General features: G+C 36.0%; 2 protein-coding genes, 1 long non-coding RNA gene and 2 pseudogenes across 5 annotated transcripts; 3 read left to right on the top strand and 2 right to left on the bottom strand.

Moving 5' to 3' along the window:
- The first annotated feature begins 2,183 nt into the window (after nt 1-2,183).
- On the top strand, nt 2,184-2,603 carry LOC104706546 (uncharacterized). The gene has a single exon (XM_010422743.3). The coding sequence runs from the start codon at nt 2,184-2,186 to the stop codon at nt 2,601-2,603; it is 420 nt and encodes a 139-aa protein (XP_010421045.1).
- Nucleotides 2,604-2,840: 237 nt separating this feature from the next.
- On the bottom strand, nt 2,841-4,415 carry LOC104706550 (UPF0481 protein At3g47200 pseudogene; annotated as a pseudogene). Its single transcript, XR_015564225.1, has one exon. The product of XR_015564225.1 is annotated as a UPF0481 protein At3g47200 pseudogene (transcript).
- A 261-nt stretch (nt 4,416-4,676) lies between these two features.
- LOC104706548 (uncharacterized) lies at nt 4,677-5,309 on the top strand. The gene has a single exon (XM_010422744.2). The coding sequence runs from the start codon at nt 4,750-4,752 to the stop codon at nt 5,086-5,088; it is 339 nt and encodes a 112-aa protein (XP_010421046.1). The 5' UTR covers nt 4,677-4,749; the 3' UTR covers nt 5,089-5,309.
- LOC104706549 (UPF0481 protein At3g47200 pseudogene) lies at nt 5,239-6,894 on the bottom strand (annotated as a pseudogene). The gene has a single exon (XR_015563120.1). The product of XR_015563120.1 is annotated as a UPF0481 protein At3g47200 pseudogene (transcript).
- A 3,113-nt stretch (nt 6,895-10,007) lies between these two features.
- On the top strand, nt 10,008-10,993 carry LOC104706551 (uncharacterized). Its single transcript, XR_015563190.1, has 3 exons — nt 10,008-10,324; nt 10,450-10,530; nt 10,619-10,993. It is a non-coding gene; the product is annotated as an uncharacterized LOC104706551 (long non-coding RNA).
- Nucleotides 10,994-13,237: the final 2,244 nt, after the last annotated feature.

The raw sequence follows: 13,237 nt of genomic DNA on the forward strand, positions 1-13,237 counted from the left end.
TGTAAGTATGAAACGGTCGCTTCTCCGGGGAAGTTACAACCACTTGCTATTCCTGATACATTGTGGACGGATTTGTCGATGGACTTTATTGAGGGATTGCCAGACTCTTCGGGAAAGACAGTGATATTCGTTGTGGTGGACAGAATGAGTAAGGCGGCTCATTTTGTGGCATTGGCACACCCATATACAGCTCTATCAGTGGCTCAGGCCTTTATGGATAACATTTTCAAGCTACATGGTTGTCCTAAATCTATTGTCAGTGACAGGGACAAGATTTTCTTGAGTAATTTCTGGAAAGAGTTGTTTACACTGCAAGGGGTAGAGCTCAACTTCTCAAGTGCGTATCACCCTCAGAGTGGCGGACAAACAGAGGTGGTTAACAGGTGTTTGGAGACTTATCTCCGTTGTATGTGCAGTGACCGGCCATTTGAATGGAGTAAGTGGCTATCATTGGCGGAGTACTGGTACAATACGACTTTCCACTCTGCCACTCAGTTAACACCTTTTGAAGCAGTCTATGGTCAACCTCCTCCTGTGCACTTGCCATACTTACCCGGTGAATCAAAAGTTGCAGTGGTCGCCAAGAGCTTGGAGGAGCGTGAAAGTATGATCCTCATCCTTAAGTTTCATTTGCTCCGGGCTCAGCATCGAATGCAAGTGTTTGCCAATCAACATCGCACGGAACGAAGCTTTGACATTGGTGATTATGTGTATGTTAAGCTTCAACCGTACAGGCAACAGTCCGTGGTTCTTTGCAGTAATGAAAAGCTGGCTCCTAAGTACTACGGTCCTTACAAAGTGATAGATCGCTGTGGTCCAATCGCGTATAAGTTGGCCTTGCCAAAACGGTTCTCAGATTCATCCGGTCTTCCACGTATCTCAGCTGAAAGTTCTGGTTGGAAACAGTTTCACTTCCACAGCATTACCAGCGATGTTAAATGATGTTCTACTTAAGGAACCTGAGGTTGTGCTTGAGAGGAAGATGGTTAAACGCCAGGGGCGGGCGGCAACAAAGGTTTTGGTTAAGTGGACAGGTGAGGGGGAAGAAGAAGCAACATGGGAATACTTGTTCAACCTTCAGCGTTGTTTTCCTTCATTTGAACCTTGAGGACAAGGTTCTCCAAACAGGGGATCTCTGTTACAGGGTTTCATATTTCATATGGTTTCCGTTTTTCGTATGAATATTTGAATAAAGAGAATAAAAGCAGAGGACACGTGTCAGCAGTTCGACGGGGAATCTTTTCTGTGGCTAACGGAACATCGACGTAGCAAAGGGTGAGCTGTCACTAACTGTCACACGGGGTCGTCTAGCTTAAGAAGGAGGAGTGACGTTTCAGCTTCCTTATTGCGAAATTTATCTAAAAAGATTTTGTAATCATCTTCTCTCCGAGTCTTTCTCTGTAAACGGTGTTAGCTTAACTTTACTGGAGTTGTTTCTTCCTCATACTCTTGTAAGTTAGGAACTGGGTCTTTGTTTATTTGAGAACATTGATTCATTTGTTCGGAGTCTAATCGGATTTGTGTTTATCGTTATCATTATCATAGGAAGAAGACTGATGCTGTTTAAGTTATAAATCTTTGGGAAACATGGTTACATGGAGCTGCCAGGATGCTTTATGGAAAATGTGACACTAGGGACTATTTTTTTTTTTTTTTTTTTTTTTTTTGAGTATTATGAGTTTATGTCTATTTTCATGATTACCTCATTGTGATTTTGGTGTTGGCTTAACTGGCGCAGGTAAAAAAGGGATTCGTAGCTGCCAATAAGATCTCTTGCCTTCACAAAATTGTATTCACCTTATGTTAACAATATCCTTTCATCTATTATTTACAGTGTTTGTGTAGATATTTGGATTGGACTACATACGTATATGATGTGTAAAAGTCACGGGTATATGACCTCTTGTTTAAACTCACTTTTCTTCATTCGTATCACTTTTAAAAAGTAAATGTTAATTTCTTCGAAAGTGAGTTGGTGGAATAAAGGAAGCTTCTGCGTTTTCTCAAGTCAAAGAAATACTACTAAGTAATAATAATTCAGCCAAAACTCAGGTCTCTTTCTCTCTTACTGAAAGATCTAAACATTTTCAAGGTCTTTGTCTTCTCTGGTATATACCTTCTTTAAAGTTCGACAAAGAAGCACATATTGTTTGTTAAAAACTCATTTATCCACCCCTAGAAAAATGTCTACAGGATGTCTAAGCTGCTTCAAGAAGAAGCAAAGAAAGAAAGAAGACAAACCCGTGGAAACAGAGAGGTTGCCAGAGCCAGTTGGAGAAAAAGAAGATGTAGAAAAAAAAGAAGGTATACATGACAAACCTCTGAAAGGAGAGAGATTGCCAAAGCCGGTTGAAAAAAAAGAAACAGATGTGAAGTGTAGCGCGTACAAGAAGAAGTACGAGGATGGCATATTCAGACCCAAAGCAGAATGGAAGACGTCACCAGCCTCACATGTAGGCAGCAGCGATGTTGGACCAAAAATGAACTATGTTTATGGAGATCACTACGCAGAAACAGATGTATCTTCTTCATCAATGAATAATGAATTCAACAAAGTGAAGACCTTTGATATACGAGGAGTCACAGACGACGCGGCCAAGTGAATAAGAGAAAGAGGTTCAGCGATGCGTCGTTCATCACATGAAAACTTAAGAGAGGATATTTATACATGAAATTGTACGGCTCTCTTGATTAATGTTATCTTGTCTTTGAGCAATTGATTTCTACTTTTATGTATGTGTATCATGTGATTTCATGTTTATCAATGGACGCATATGGTGATTTGGATGTTGGAAGGTAAAAAGTTCATAAGTGTCAAAGAAAATATATAGCCAAAATAATAGATTCAAGAATCAGAACACTTTAACTTAAAGAATCATTCAATGTGTACAAAGCATCTTTTACTTTTCTTTCGGAGGACGGAAATAACTGTAAGCTGCAAAGAAGACTTGCAAAGCCGCAAACATAAGAAGCAGCAAGGCTGCAAATGACGATGCAAATGTCCATGGACTATCGAAATGCGTATGAACAAACTCAGCGCAGTGAACATGGAACCCTTTCGAAGTATACTTGTTAACTCCTTCAAACACCTCTGCTAAGTAACTCTTCTCTAAGTCAAGGGCAATGTCTTTACCAATGCTTTTATAAAACCTAGACACTTCATCCTCTGTTCCAAAATAGTTCTCGAGTATTCTTCTTTCGCTAAGGAACGCTGCATCGCTCTCTTCGTTTATTAGACAAGCCATGAAAGCTACGTAGCTCGTTATATGGTTAGATGCATCAGCATATAACTGTTCAAACGCGACACAGTTTAAGAAGACTGAGACGGTGAAATCATCCATGACTACCGGAGGAATATGAAGCACACCGTTACTATACCTTATGTCTAAAATTGAGTCTGTGTTCTTCCTTGCTTTAAATTTGATTCCCCGAAGATGAAGCTTCTTGGCTGAGAGAACGAATCCTAGATATTCATGATCTGATGATTTACTGCTAGTTTCTCCTCGTTTCCCCTTGGAACAACATAGGACTGTGAGATAGTTATGATCTTTGATGCTTCTTTGAGACGTAACAGGAACAAAAGTCTTACGTATCAAATCAAGAAGATGTTTTGCTTCAAGACCATAATGTTTTCCCCAAAACGTCTCTGGTTTTTGTAATGAGTAGTCAAAGAATTCAAAAGCCATCTCGTTTAGACCACTACAAGTAACTAACTTCGATGTTTCGAAGAGAGTTTGAAGAAGAAGATAAGGAACCTGGTTTTCCAAAAGGAGAAGATCAGCTCGAATCGACGGCAAAATCCATGGCATTCTGAAAATAGGATCATCAAGATTTGTGTAAACAACTTTCCCGGAAACAACAAAGAACAACGTGAGGATAAAGCAACCATCAAGAACCATCATCTCAACCAATTTTTGAGAATCAAAACCAAGATCCTCGGAGTAAGACCCTCTTATAACTCCTTCCAAACTCGTTACAGCTTTGACCAGTTCTTGAGGATGGATTCCTTTCTCTTCCATTTTAACCACGAAGAACTTCAAGAACCGGCGTTTATGCTGCTGTGTCATCTGGAGATGTTCTTTACCGTGATGGTAAGGACCAATGGAGACGATCTTTGGTTCGTAAGCTTTGAGGTTGATTCGTGCAAGGCTCTGTGGGATTCTCACGATGCAACATGATTCTGAACCAGCTGATTCTCTCAGAAGTTTTGGACCAATATCTTCTGAAACTAATCGATATATGTCCACGACTGTTGATGTCGGATCCATTAATTCAAACCTTCAAAACCACCTCAGTTTGTCTTCTGGTTAGGTGGAAGACTTGAAATACTTTTTTTTTTAATATGGATTAGTCATCCTCGAATTTTGTAATGAAACTTAAGGAAGGAGGAGTTAAATTTCACACTAGCAAAATGTTGACAAGTCTCCACGTTAGGTCGGCAGAGGAACAAAAGTATTGTTTTTTTGGAAATTTAAGACTTTTCTTCTTTAACTTTCTGCAAGAGATAACAATCAATTAGTTATTAGAAAATTTTTTAGACTCCACGTTTTTCTCTTCTTTGTAATTTTCCTAAAATTTGGACAACTCTCCGTTCACTTTTAAGTCAACTTTCAAAAAACAAAAAAAAACACGCTTACAGTAGTAATCTACAAGAAATCAAATCTATATAAAAACATCAAAAACAAGATCTTTTGTCTCTGTATACCTTTAATTACAATCGACAAGCAATAGGTTGCTAAAATCTTGAAAATGTCTAAAGGATGTTTAAGTTGTCTCAACATCATCTGTTTGAGGAGGAGGAAGCAAAAGAAGAAGGAGCAGAGTAAGAAGCAACAACACAATCATGTGAAAATAGAGGATGTGGTTGAGCCAGTAGGAGTCGAAGATGGTGAAGAAGAAACCCCGGACAAGAAGACAAACGTCATGGGATCACCGGGATACAGAAAATCTGAATATATGTGTACTAGCAACATTATTTATGGAAAACTTGGGGAAGGTGATTCTTCTTCATCCTTGAAAAATGATTTCAACAAAGTGAAGAGCTTTGATTTACGAGGAGTGACGAAAACGAAAACAGAGGAAAACTAAGGAACAAGATGGGACGTGAGTATTGAGATGTAATGTTCATCCTGGTTAAATTAGCTCTAGATTGCTTTCTTTCTCACTATTATTTTAATTTATAATCTTGTATTGAGCCACTGGTCTGAGTGGTCTCTACTTTTTCCTATGCGAGATGTAAGCTATGTCATACTTAGTTAAAGATGTTTTAATACACCATAAGTACTGCTAGGTTAAACATATAAACAAAATGGCACTTACATTCAATTGTTTTTGGGAGGACGAAAGTAAGGATAAGCTGCAAAGAAAGCTTGGAAAATAGTAAGGAGAAGAAGCATCAAAGCCGCACAAGATGAAAGAAATGTCCATGGAGTGTTGAAATGCGTGTACTTGAACCCTGCCCATTGCACGTGGCAACCTTTTGAAGTGTACTCGTTCACCCCCTCGAACACATCTCTCAAGAAACTATCATATATGCTGAATGAGATGTCTTTTCCTATGTTCTTGAAGAATAAAGAAACATCTTCACCCGTTCCGAAATAGTTCTCTATAATCCCTTTCTCGACTAAGAAGGTCGCATCATCTTCTGTGTTTATCAAGCAACCCATGAAAGTTACATAGCTTGTAATCTCAGTGGAGCAATTCATATTAAACTGCTCAAAGGCAACGCAATTGATCAAAAGAGAGCTGATAAAGTCATCAAAGACAAGTAGTGGTATTTCAACCAGACCATTCTTGAAACTTATGTCTAAAGGTGTCTTAACATTCTCCCTCTTCTTGAATTTTATTCCCCGAAGTCGAAGTTTTTTGGCTGAGATGATTAGTCCAAGAAAGGGTCTGCGAGGAGGCGATGATGTTTGCGCTTCAGTTCTCTCCTTTAAACAACTTATCTTACCGAGACAAGTGTCTTGGGATGTCTCTGTTCTTGAATTTTCTCCAGGTCCAGTAGTACCACTCAAGATATTGATACAGCATTGCCTTGGGGTGGTTGGTGGAGGCGAAACGGGTATGAAAGTCTTACGGATAAGATCAAGGAGATGTTTTGCTCTAAGATCGTTGTGTTCCTTCCAGAACTCATCTGGTTTTTCTATCGAGTAGTTGAAGAATGTGAAGGCCAGCATGTTTAAGGTAGTAGATGGAGCTAGCTTTGATGTCTCTAAAAGAACTTTAAGAAGAAAGAGAGGAACCTGGTTTTCAAGAAGTAGAAGATCGCTTCGAAGAGTTGGCAATATCCATCGCAGCATGAATATTGGGTCTTTGTAGTTTGTGTATTCAATCTTTTCTGACACTATTAGGAACAACATAAGAATGAAACAGCCATCAAGAATCATCACCTTGATCAGCTTTTGTCGACTAAACTCAAGCTTCTCGGAGTAGGAGTCTCTTATCTTCTGTTCCAATCCTGAGACTACGTCGACTAAGTGACTTAGGTTGACGCCATTGTCCTTAGTCTTTGACACGAACATCTTGAGATAAAGTTTTTTATGTTCCTCTATCATCTTGAGATGTTTTTTATCATTCGAGTGGTGATAAGGGCCTATTGAAACGATCTTGGGTGCATAAGCTTTGTCGTTGACTCGCTCAAGAGTGTGAGGGATTCTATAGATGCAACAAGATCTACCACCTGCTGATTCCTTCAGATAGATCGGTGGGATCACTTTATCTAAGAGCAAATAAGCTTCTTCTTCTTCTTCTTCTTCTTCTTCGTCTTCTTCGTCTTTTTCGTTCCAGTATGTGGCACTCTCTCCATTGGTTTGGCTGGGAGGATCCATGGCTCTCTAGCTTGCTATCAGTCTTCTTTTTTTTTTTTTTTTTAAACTTTGTGAAATGGTTTTGTTGAACATCTAAACAAAAAACTTAACGATTCATGTAAAACCAAAAACCCGATTTTAAAATGATATAATTTTTCTTCTTGCTATATTATACAAATATCACGTTTCCCCACATATTATTATTAGTTTAAGCCGTTCTCAGATCAAGCCGTTCACACTTCACACACATGGCATCACTTGTGATAATCTTATTTTGACTCTTTTTTGTTTTTGGTGATTTAGTATGTTAAGTTCTCAACTAAACAGATTGGATCCGTTAGTGATAACATAAAATAAGTCGACCAGGAAAACAATATAAAATTTGGGCTACTAGTAGTAGTAGTAGGTACAGACAGCAGTCCGTTCCGAAAGACTGATAGTTCCTGTCTCCTCGATTCAAAAGTAGTTTTGAGACTGGACTATGTTAACTCAATAACTCTGCTCTTGTTAATCAGTCCAAAGAAAGTAAGAAACTACGAGACTGCCTTCAATTTTCTTGTTATCAAAGAAAAAACAGTATTACATATGAAATCAATCAACAATATATTAAAACAAAGAATCAGTGTTAAATTTCTTTTGTCCTTGATACAACTTAATTAAAAGAAAAAGAAAGGCCTTAGTAAAAGGAGTCATCTATATATATATATATGTCAATTTTCATATTTTAAACAATAAAACTCGGTCTTTCCAGCGTTGCCTAAATACGTTGCTAAGAAAATAGCGACACCACCGACTTAAGATATGGTGAACATATACATATTGGCCTTGTTTGGGAGAGAGTCGCAGCGACAACTGCCGACGACTGAAAATTTGTCTTTACTTTTCTTCATCTCTCTTCATATTCTGTCGCTGCAACTTCAATTATCAAATTTCAGAATCGTTGAAAAAACCAGCTGCACAACTTAAGCTTTATTTTAGGAGTGACAGTCGCTAGATTTTAGAAATCAAATTGTCATTCTAGATCTGTAAAACTGTATCTTGATCTTCACCGTAAACATATAAATCTTTGTTAAGAGTTTGCTAAATTTATGGTTATACCCCTTAGAATACTCATAATTACAAAATTGATATATCAAAAAAAAAAAAATTCAGTCTATGGTATGAATCGCGCGACAGTTAAAAGAACAGAGCCAATTGTCGAAAGGCATGAGGTATCTGGAGTATATTACTTTTATTATTGGTTGCATTATAAATAGATAAACAGTGAATAGTGTTTCAATGTTTTTTCTTTGCCAAAAAATGTTTCAATTTTGTTTTCTAAATATAATTTTTAAATATGTGTGAATAACCTTAAACTATATATCTTTTGAACAATATATTTTGTAAGGATGTCTTGAATGCCCTTTAAAAAAGAAAGGATGTCAAAAAAAAAAAACTTTATACTCATCTATTTTGAAATAAAGAGGTATACAAAATGGATAATTCCTTTATAATATTAGGACAAAAAATTAACTCCATTTAACAGAAAAATAAATTTTAAATCTAAGTTTACTATTTAAATTGTTCGATGAGCACATAATTTTTTTTTTTTGGCAACAGAGAACATAAAATTTCATAATTATTCGTTTTGATCGTGAAGTATAATCATCTTTCTTTATTTCATACGCAAATTATTACATCCAAATATCTATTTTTTTTTTTTTAATTAGTAAGTTTAGTCCAAGCTATTCTTTATATTTGCTTGGTATTGAGTGCAAATAAAAAGTTTATTTCCATATCTTTGGAAAAAAAATCTTCATTTTCTCGATCTTATACACTTCTAGATTTGATGCAATTATTTGAAGATTTTTTTAGATAGATCGATTTCAAATCTAGACCGAATTTAAATTGATTAATTTTTTATTCTTGCTATATTATACAAATATCACGTTTCTCCCACATGTTATTAGTTTAAACATTTTACAGATCAAGCCGTTCACACTCACACAGATGGCATCACTACTCATAATCTTGTTTTGACTTTTGTCTTTTTGTCTTTTTTTTTTCGTTTTGTTTTTGTTTTTGATAAAAAGGCTTAGAATATGCATAAGAAAACGTTACAACCTACAAGAAAGTTTTTTGTTTCTTATTTGTTTTTTTTTTAGTACGTGTAAAGTTCTCAACTAAACAGATTGACTGGATCCGGTGATGATACTGATAACATAAAAGAAGTCGACCAAGAAAACAATTCAAAATTAGTGGTAGGCAAAGTCGACCCGCTTGAAAGATTGATAATTCTTGTCTCTTCGATATTATTTGTTAAAGTATTGTATAATTTTTTTTAATAATATTGGTCTTAAAAAATTTAGTAAAAAATTTGTTTGTAAATTTGTGTCGTTACACAAAGAAAAAGCAATATAAACTAGAGAGAAAACTGGCAAAAAATTATGTTATTTAAATTTTATTTAAAAAATATTCTAACGTTTCAAAATTTGCAAAATAACTTTTTAATATTTATTTTTTTACCTTATAGAAAAGATAAATAACAAAAGGGTTCCTCACTTCCTCTATTACTCGTTTTCGAAGAGACTATATAAAACTGTATTTCTAGCCAAAAAAATGTAATTAGTTTCACAACTTTTATATTTTGGAAATAAAAGCAAAAAAAAAAGAATTGATTTCTGGCAAAATTTAAACTTGACAAAAAAAATCAAATCAATAGTATCGACCGTTTATTACAAAAAGAAAAAAACGAAGTTTGACAATATTATTCATAACTCTCCTTTTTTTTTGGTTCACATAAAAGTTTTCATATTTATAAGCCTTTTTTTTTTTTTTGGGCAACCGTTAAGCCTCTAATTTCATGGTTTTAACTCTAAACTTTAAACACCATGAATTGCTACAAAAGAAATATTAAAAAATAAAATATTAAATCTAGGTTTACTATTTTTAGAATTTCGTATGAGACATAAGATTCCAAAATTAGTCGTTCTGATCGTGATATGTAATGTAATCATTTTTATTTCATAGCAAATTAACATATTGTAAAAGGGATTTTCATAGATCTTCATTTACTTGTCAGGCCCTGTCACTAAATCTATCACCGAGAGACGGGAGACAAATCACGCTGATCACGTGTAGTATTTTATCAATACGTTGTAAGTACGTATACTCGTCCATGTTTATTTTATTGCATGAAATGCCTTAGATTTGTCGATTAGAATTAGAAAGCACCAGCTCATATCATAAAATGTCTAATTAAATACTTATTTTCAATTGTATAGGACAGCTCATTTATGTGTTCCCATCTTCGTTGACGCTGTTCTCAATTCTTTTAAAGGAAGTGATTTTTCGTCTTTAGCTTGATCATTCTCACATTTAAAAAAAAAAAAAAAAACATAAGAAGAAGAAGAAGATGATGTTGTATTTAGTCTTAGGATCCTGCATCATCGGAGCACTTCTTCTTGTTATTCTTCTTTTTCTTATTTACGTAATCCGTGAGTTATATTATGAGGCCATGGGAGGACGACTGGAAGGTGAGCCTTTTTCTTAAGTTAGCGAAATTTTAACAAATCTCCTTTAGCAAATCATATTTTTGACATAACGTCAGTGTAACAAAATCTTCTTTTTTTTTTTTTTTTTTTTGTTGTTGTCACCGCAGCTGATAAGGAAGCTAGAGCGGAAGAGGAACACCTTATAAGCCCGATCAGGCCTAGCATTTCAACTGATTGTACAGTTCCGGGTGAGTCAATTACTTTACCATTTCTTTTACTTCTGGTAACAACAGAAAAAAAAAAAAAAAATCTTATGTTGCCAACATATATACACAGTCAAATGGAATTCATCAAGAAGACAAAAGGGAAAGGCCGAGTTCTGCATAGGTGTTGAAGAAGCCGCCTGCCACAGCGCAGACACAATAACGAGTGGTATTCCAACAAGCAATCAAATGTACAATGGACCCCACTTTAAGTTGAGAGGACCAAAAGATAGCGATTCAGATTAGAATTCATATAAACTGATTATTTCTCTCTCTCTTTTTCAGCAATTTTCTTTCCACACACTGCAGCAAATTTAATATAAATGCTCTCTGAATTGCTCTTTAATTAAAATCTAGCCACTAGTTTCTTAACTGATTTCACTCACAGTTTGTGCAACATGCTCCATTGTATCAAAATACAAATTATATATGTTATTTGTTATGGTTAGTCAAGAGTACATCACACTGGAACTGTAATTAATAACCCCTCCCAAACAAGAATCTATGTAAGGACCTAAGTAACACAATCTTGTGGCGGACTTTGTTGAAAAGACTTCGAGCCGGTTGTGTGACAATGCGATCTATGGCCATTCTGATCAGCCAGTTGATTTGATATTAGTACTTGTGCAGACTTCCTCATCCCACTCTCGGTGCCAAAGTACACATCAGTCGCCGCCTCCAAGTGGTGGTGAGTGGTGACCCTTGAAGACTGACAGTTTCTCCCGGATCCGCTTGGCTTTGCTAATTATGTTCCTCAAGAGGTTATGCATCTAACCCATATAACCCATATAAGGAAGTGTCTTCGTTTTGTCGATTGCAAAGCACCAGCTCATATAATTAATGTGTTCAATTCTTTTTCTAGTGTGTTTGATACAGTTAGTTAGAAATTTAGAATTAGATACACGAGAGAGAGATACATGAAACAGTAAAGCTATAATTAAGTAATTAAATGTGTAACTAATTCTTACTAACTATTTCTAAACACACTAATTCTTTATAACTCTTGATCAATATTACATCCTGTGGTATCTTGACAAATTCCTTGTAGTATATATTAAGAGTGTTATACTTGTATATGAATTACTTGATGACTACCTGTTTGATGTGCAAGTTTAAAGTTTTGTAAATTAAATAAAAAATATATTAAAATTTGTTGTATGTTATTTATAAATTTTATTTTTGTTATAATACAGTAATTTATATACATTTACAAATCTTTATGTATGTTATTATTAAAAATGTATTTTTTACACCTAAATATACATTATGTTACATATATATTATTTATCATTACCTAAAAAATGTCTATATGAACACATGAGACCAACTATTTTGCTTTCACTTCTACATAGTTTTCTCACTACTAAAATTGTTGGCTCAAAAAATAAATCGAATAAAAAATATATCATATAGTATACTAATCAGTGATGTATCATCACAATAATGTATTACCACCATGGAGAAAACTGATATGTCTATATTTTGTCTCTGCTTAGCATGTATTTGTCATGCATTTAGCTAGGATAACTAGTCGATTTGCATCAATTTCTAGCCTCTTTTGTACACTTTGCATATTTAGGTAGTTCTTGCATCATCCTTGCATACATTGTGCATTTTGGAGTATTTCAGGTATCTAGGAGACGTTAGGAACACATTGTCCGAGACGCTGTTCGAGTCACCATTCGAGTCCACATCCTTCGATTCGACCCAACACCATTCGAATCCACATCCTTCGAGTCGACCCAACACCATCCGAGTCCACGTCCTTCGAGTCGACCCAACACCATTCGAGTCCACCACTCTCGAGTCACCACTCTCGAGTCACCACTCGAGTCATCACTCTCGCCACCGGTGGAGGGAATAAGCTTTCAACGTCTTCACCAAAGTTGTAGAGAATTGAATCATCTTTCCAATGCCGTTTATTTCAAGCCAATCGGAAGTATGGTTCAAAAGTTATCATCGTTTTAGTGGACGCGTATACACCCAGCTCGAGCCACTCGTCATGCAACCACTCCACCCCGTTCGAGCCGTTCCATTCGAGTGAGATTTAGCTTTCTACGTATTCATCAAAGTTGTAGAGAATTGAGTCATATTTTCAATGTCGTTTATTTCAAGCCAATCGGAAGTATGGTTCAAAAGTTATTATCGTTTTAGTGGATGCGTATACACCCAGCTCGAGCCGCTGCCCGTCGACTCGACCCTCCAGCTCGAGCCGCTGCCCTTCGACTCGACCCTCTAGCTCGAGCCGCTGCCTGTCGACTCGAACCTCCACCACTCGAGCCAACACCATCACCTACTCGAGCCACCACTCGTTCGCACATGTCAAGAAGACGTTCCGTCTTACACGCTTCAAGAGATTCCCAAACCGACTCTTGATCTTGTCGTTTTAAGTTTTAGGGATTTACATGTTTTTACTTTAAGTACGTTTTGTTAAGTCTTGGCGGAGACATCCTATCTTTTATCTCATTTTGTTCTTAAGGTTTTACCTAGCCTCCAAAAACATTCTCAGACTTTGTATCCAGATATCTTTTAATACATTGAGTATTTGCATTTGATTTCTTCTACAAACTTGTTCTTCTCATTTCTATCTATCTATTATGCTTTGTTCAATGTTTTTTGGATTTGTATTGTTGATGATGATTTTCGGATCTGAGTAGTGTAGTAGTTATTGAGGATGGGATAGATTAGGTGG

Source organism: Camelina sativa, chromosome 8 (genome assembly GCF_030686135.1).
Source record: "Camelina sativa cultivar CO46 ecotype springtype chromosome 8, ASM3068613v1".
NCBI lineage: Eukaryota > Viridiplantae > Streptophyta > Magnoliopsida > Brassicales > Brassicaceae > Camelina > Camelina sativa.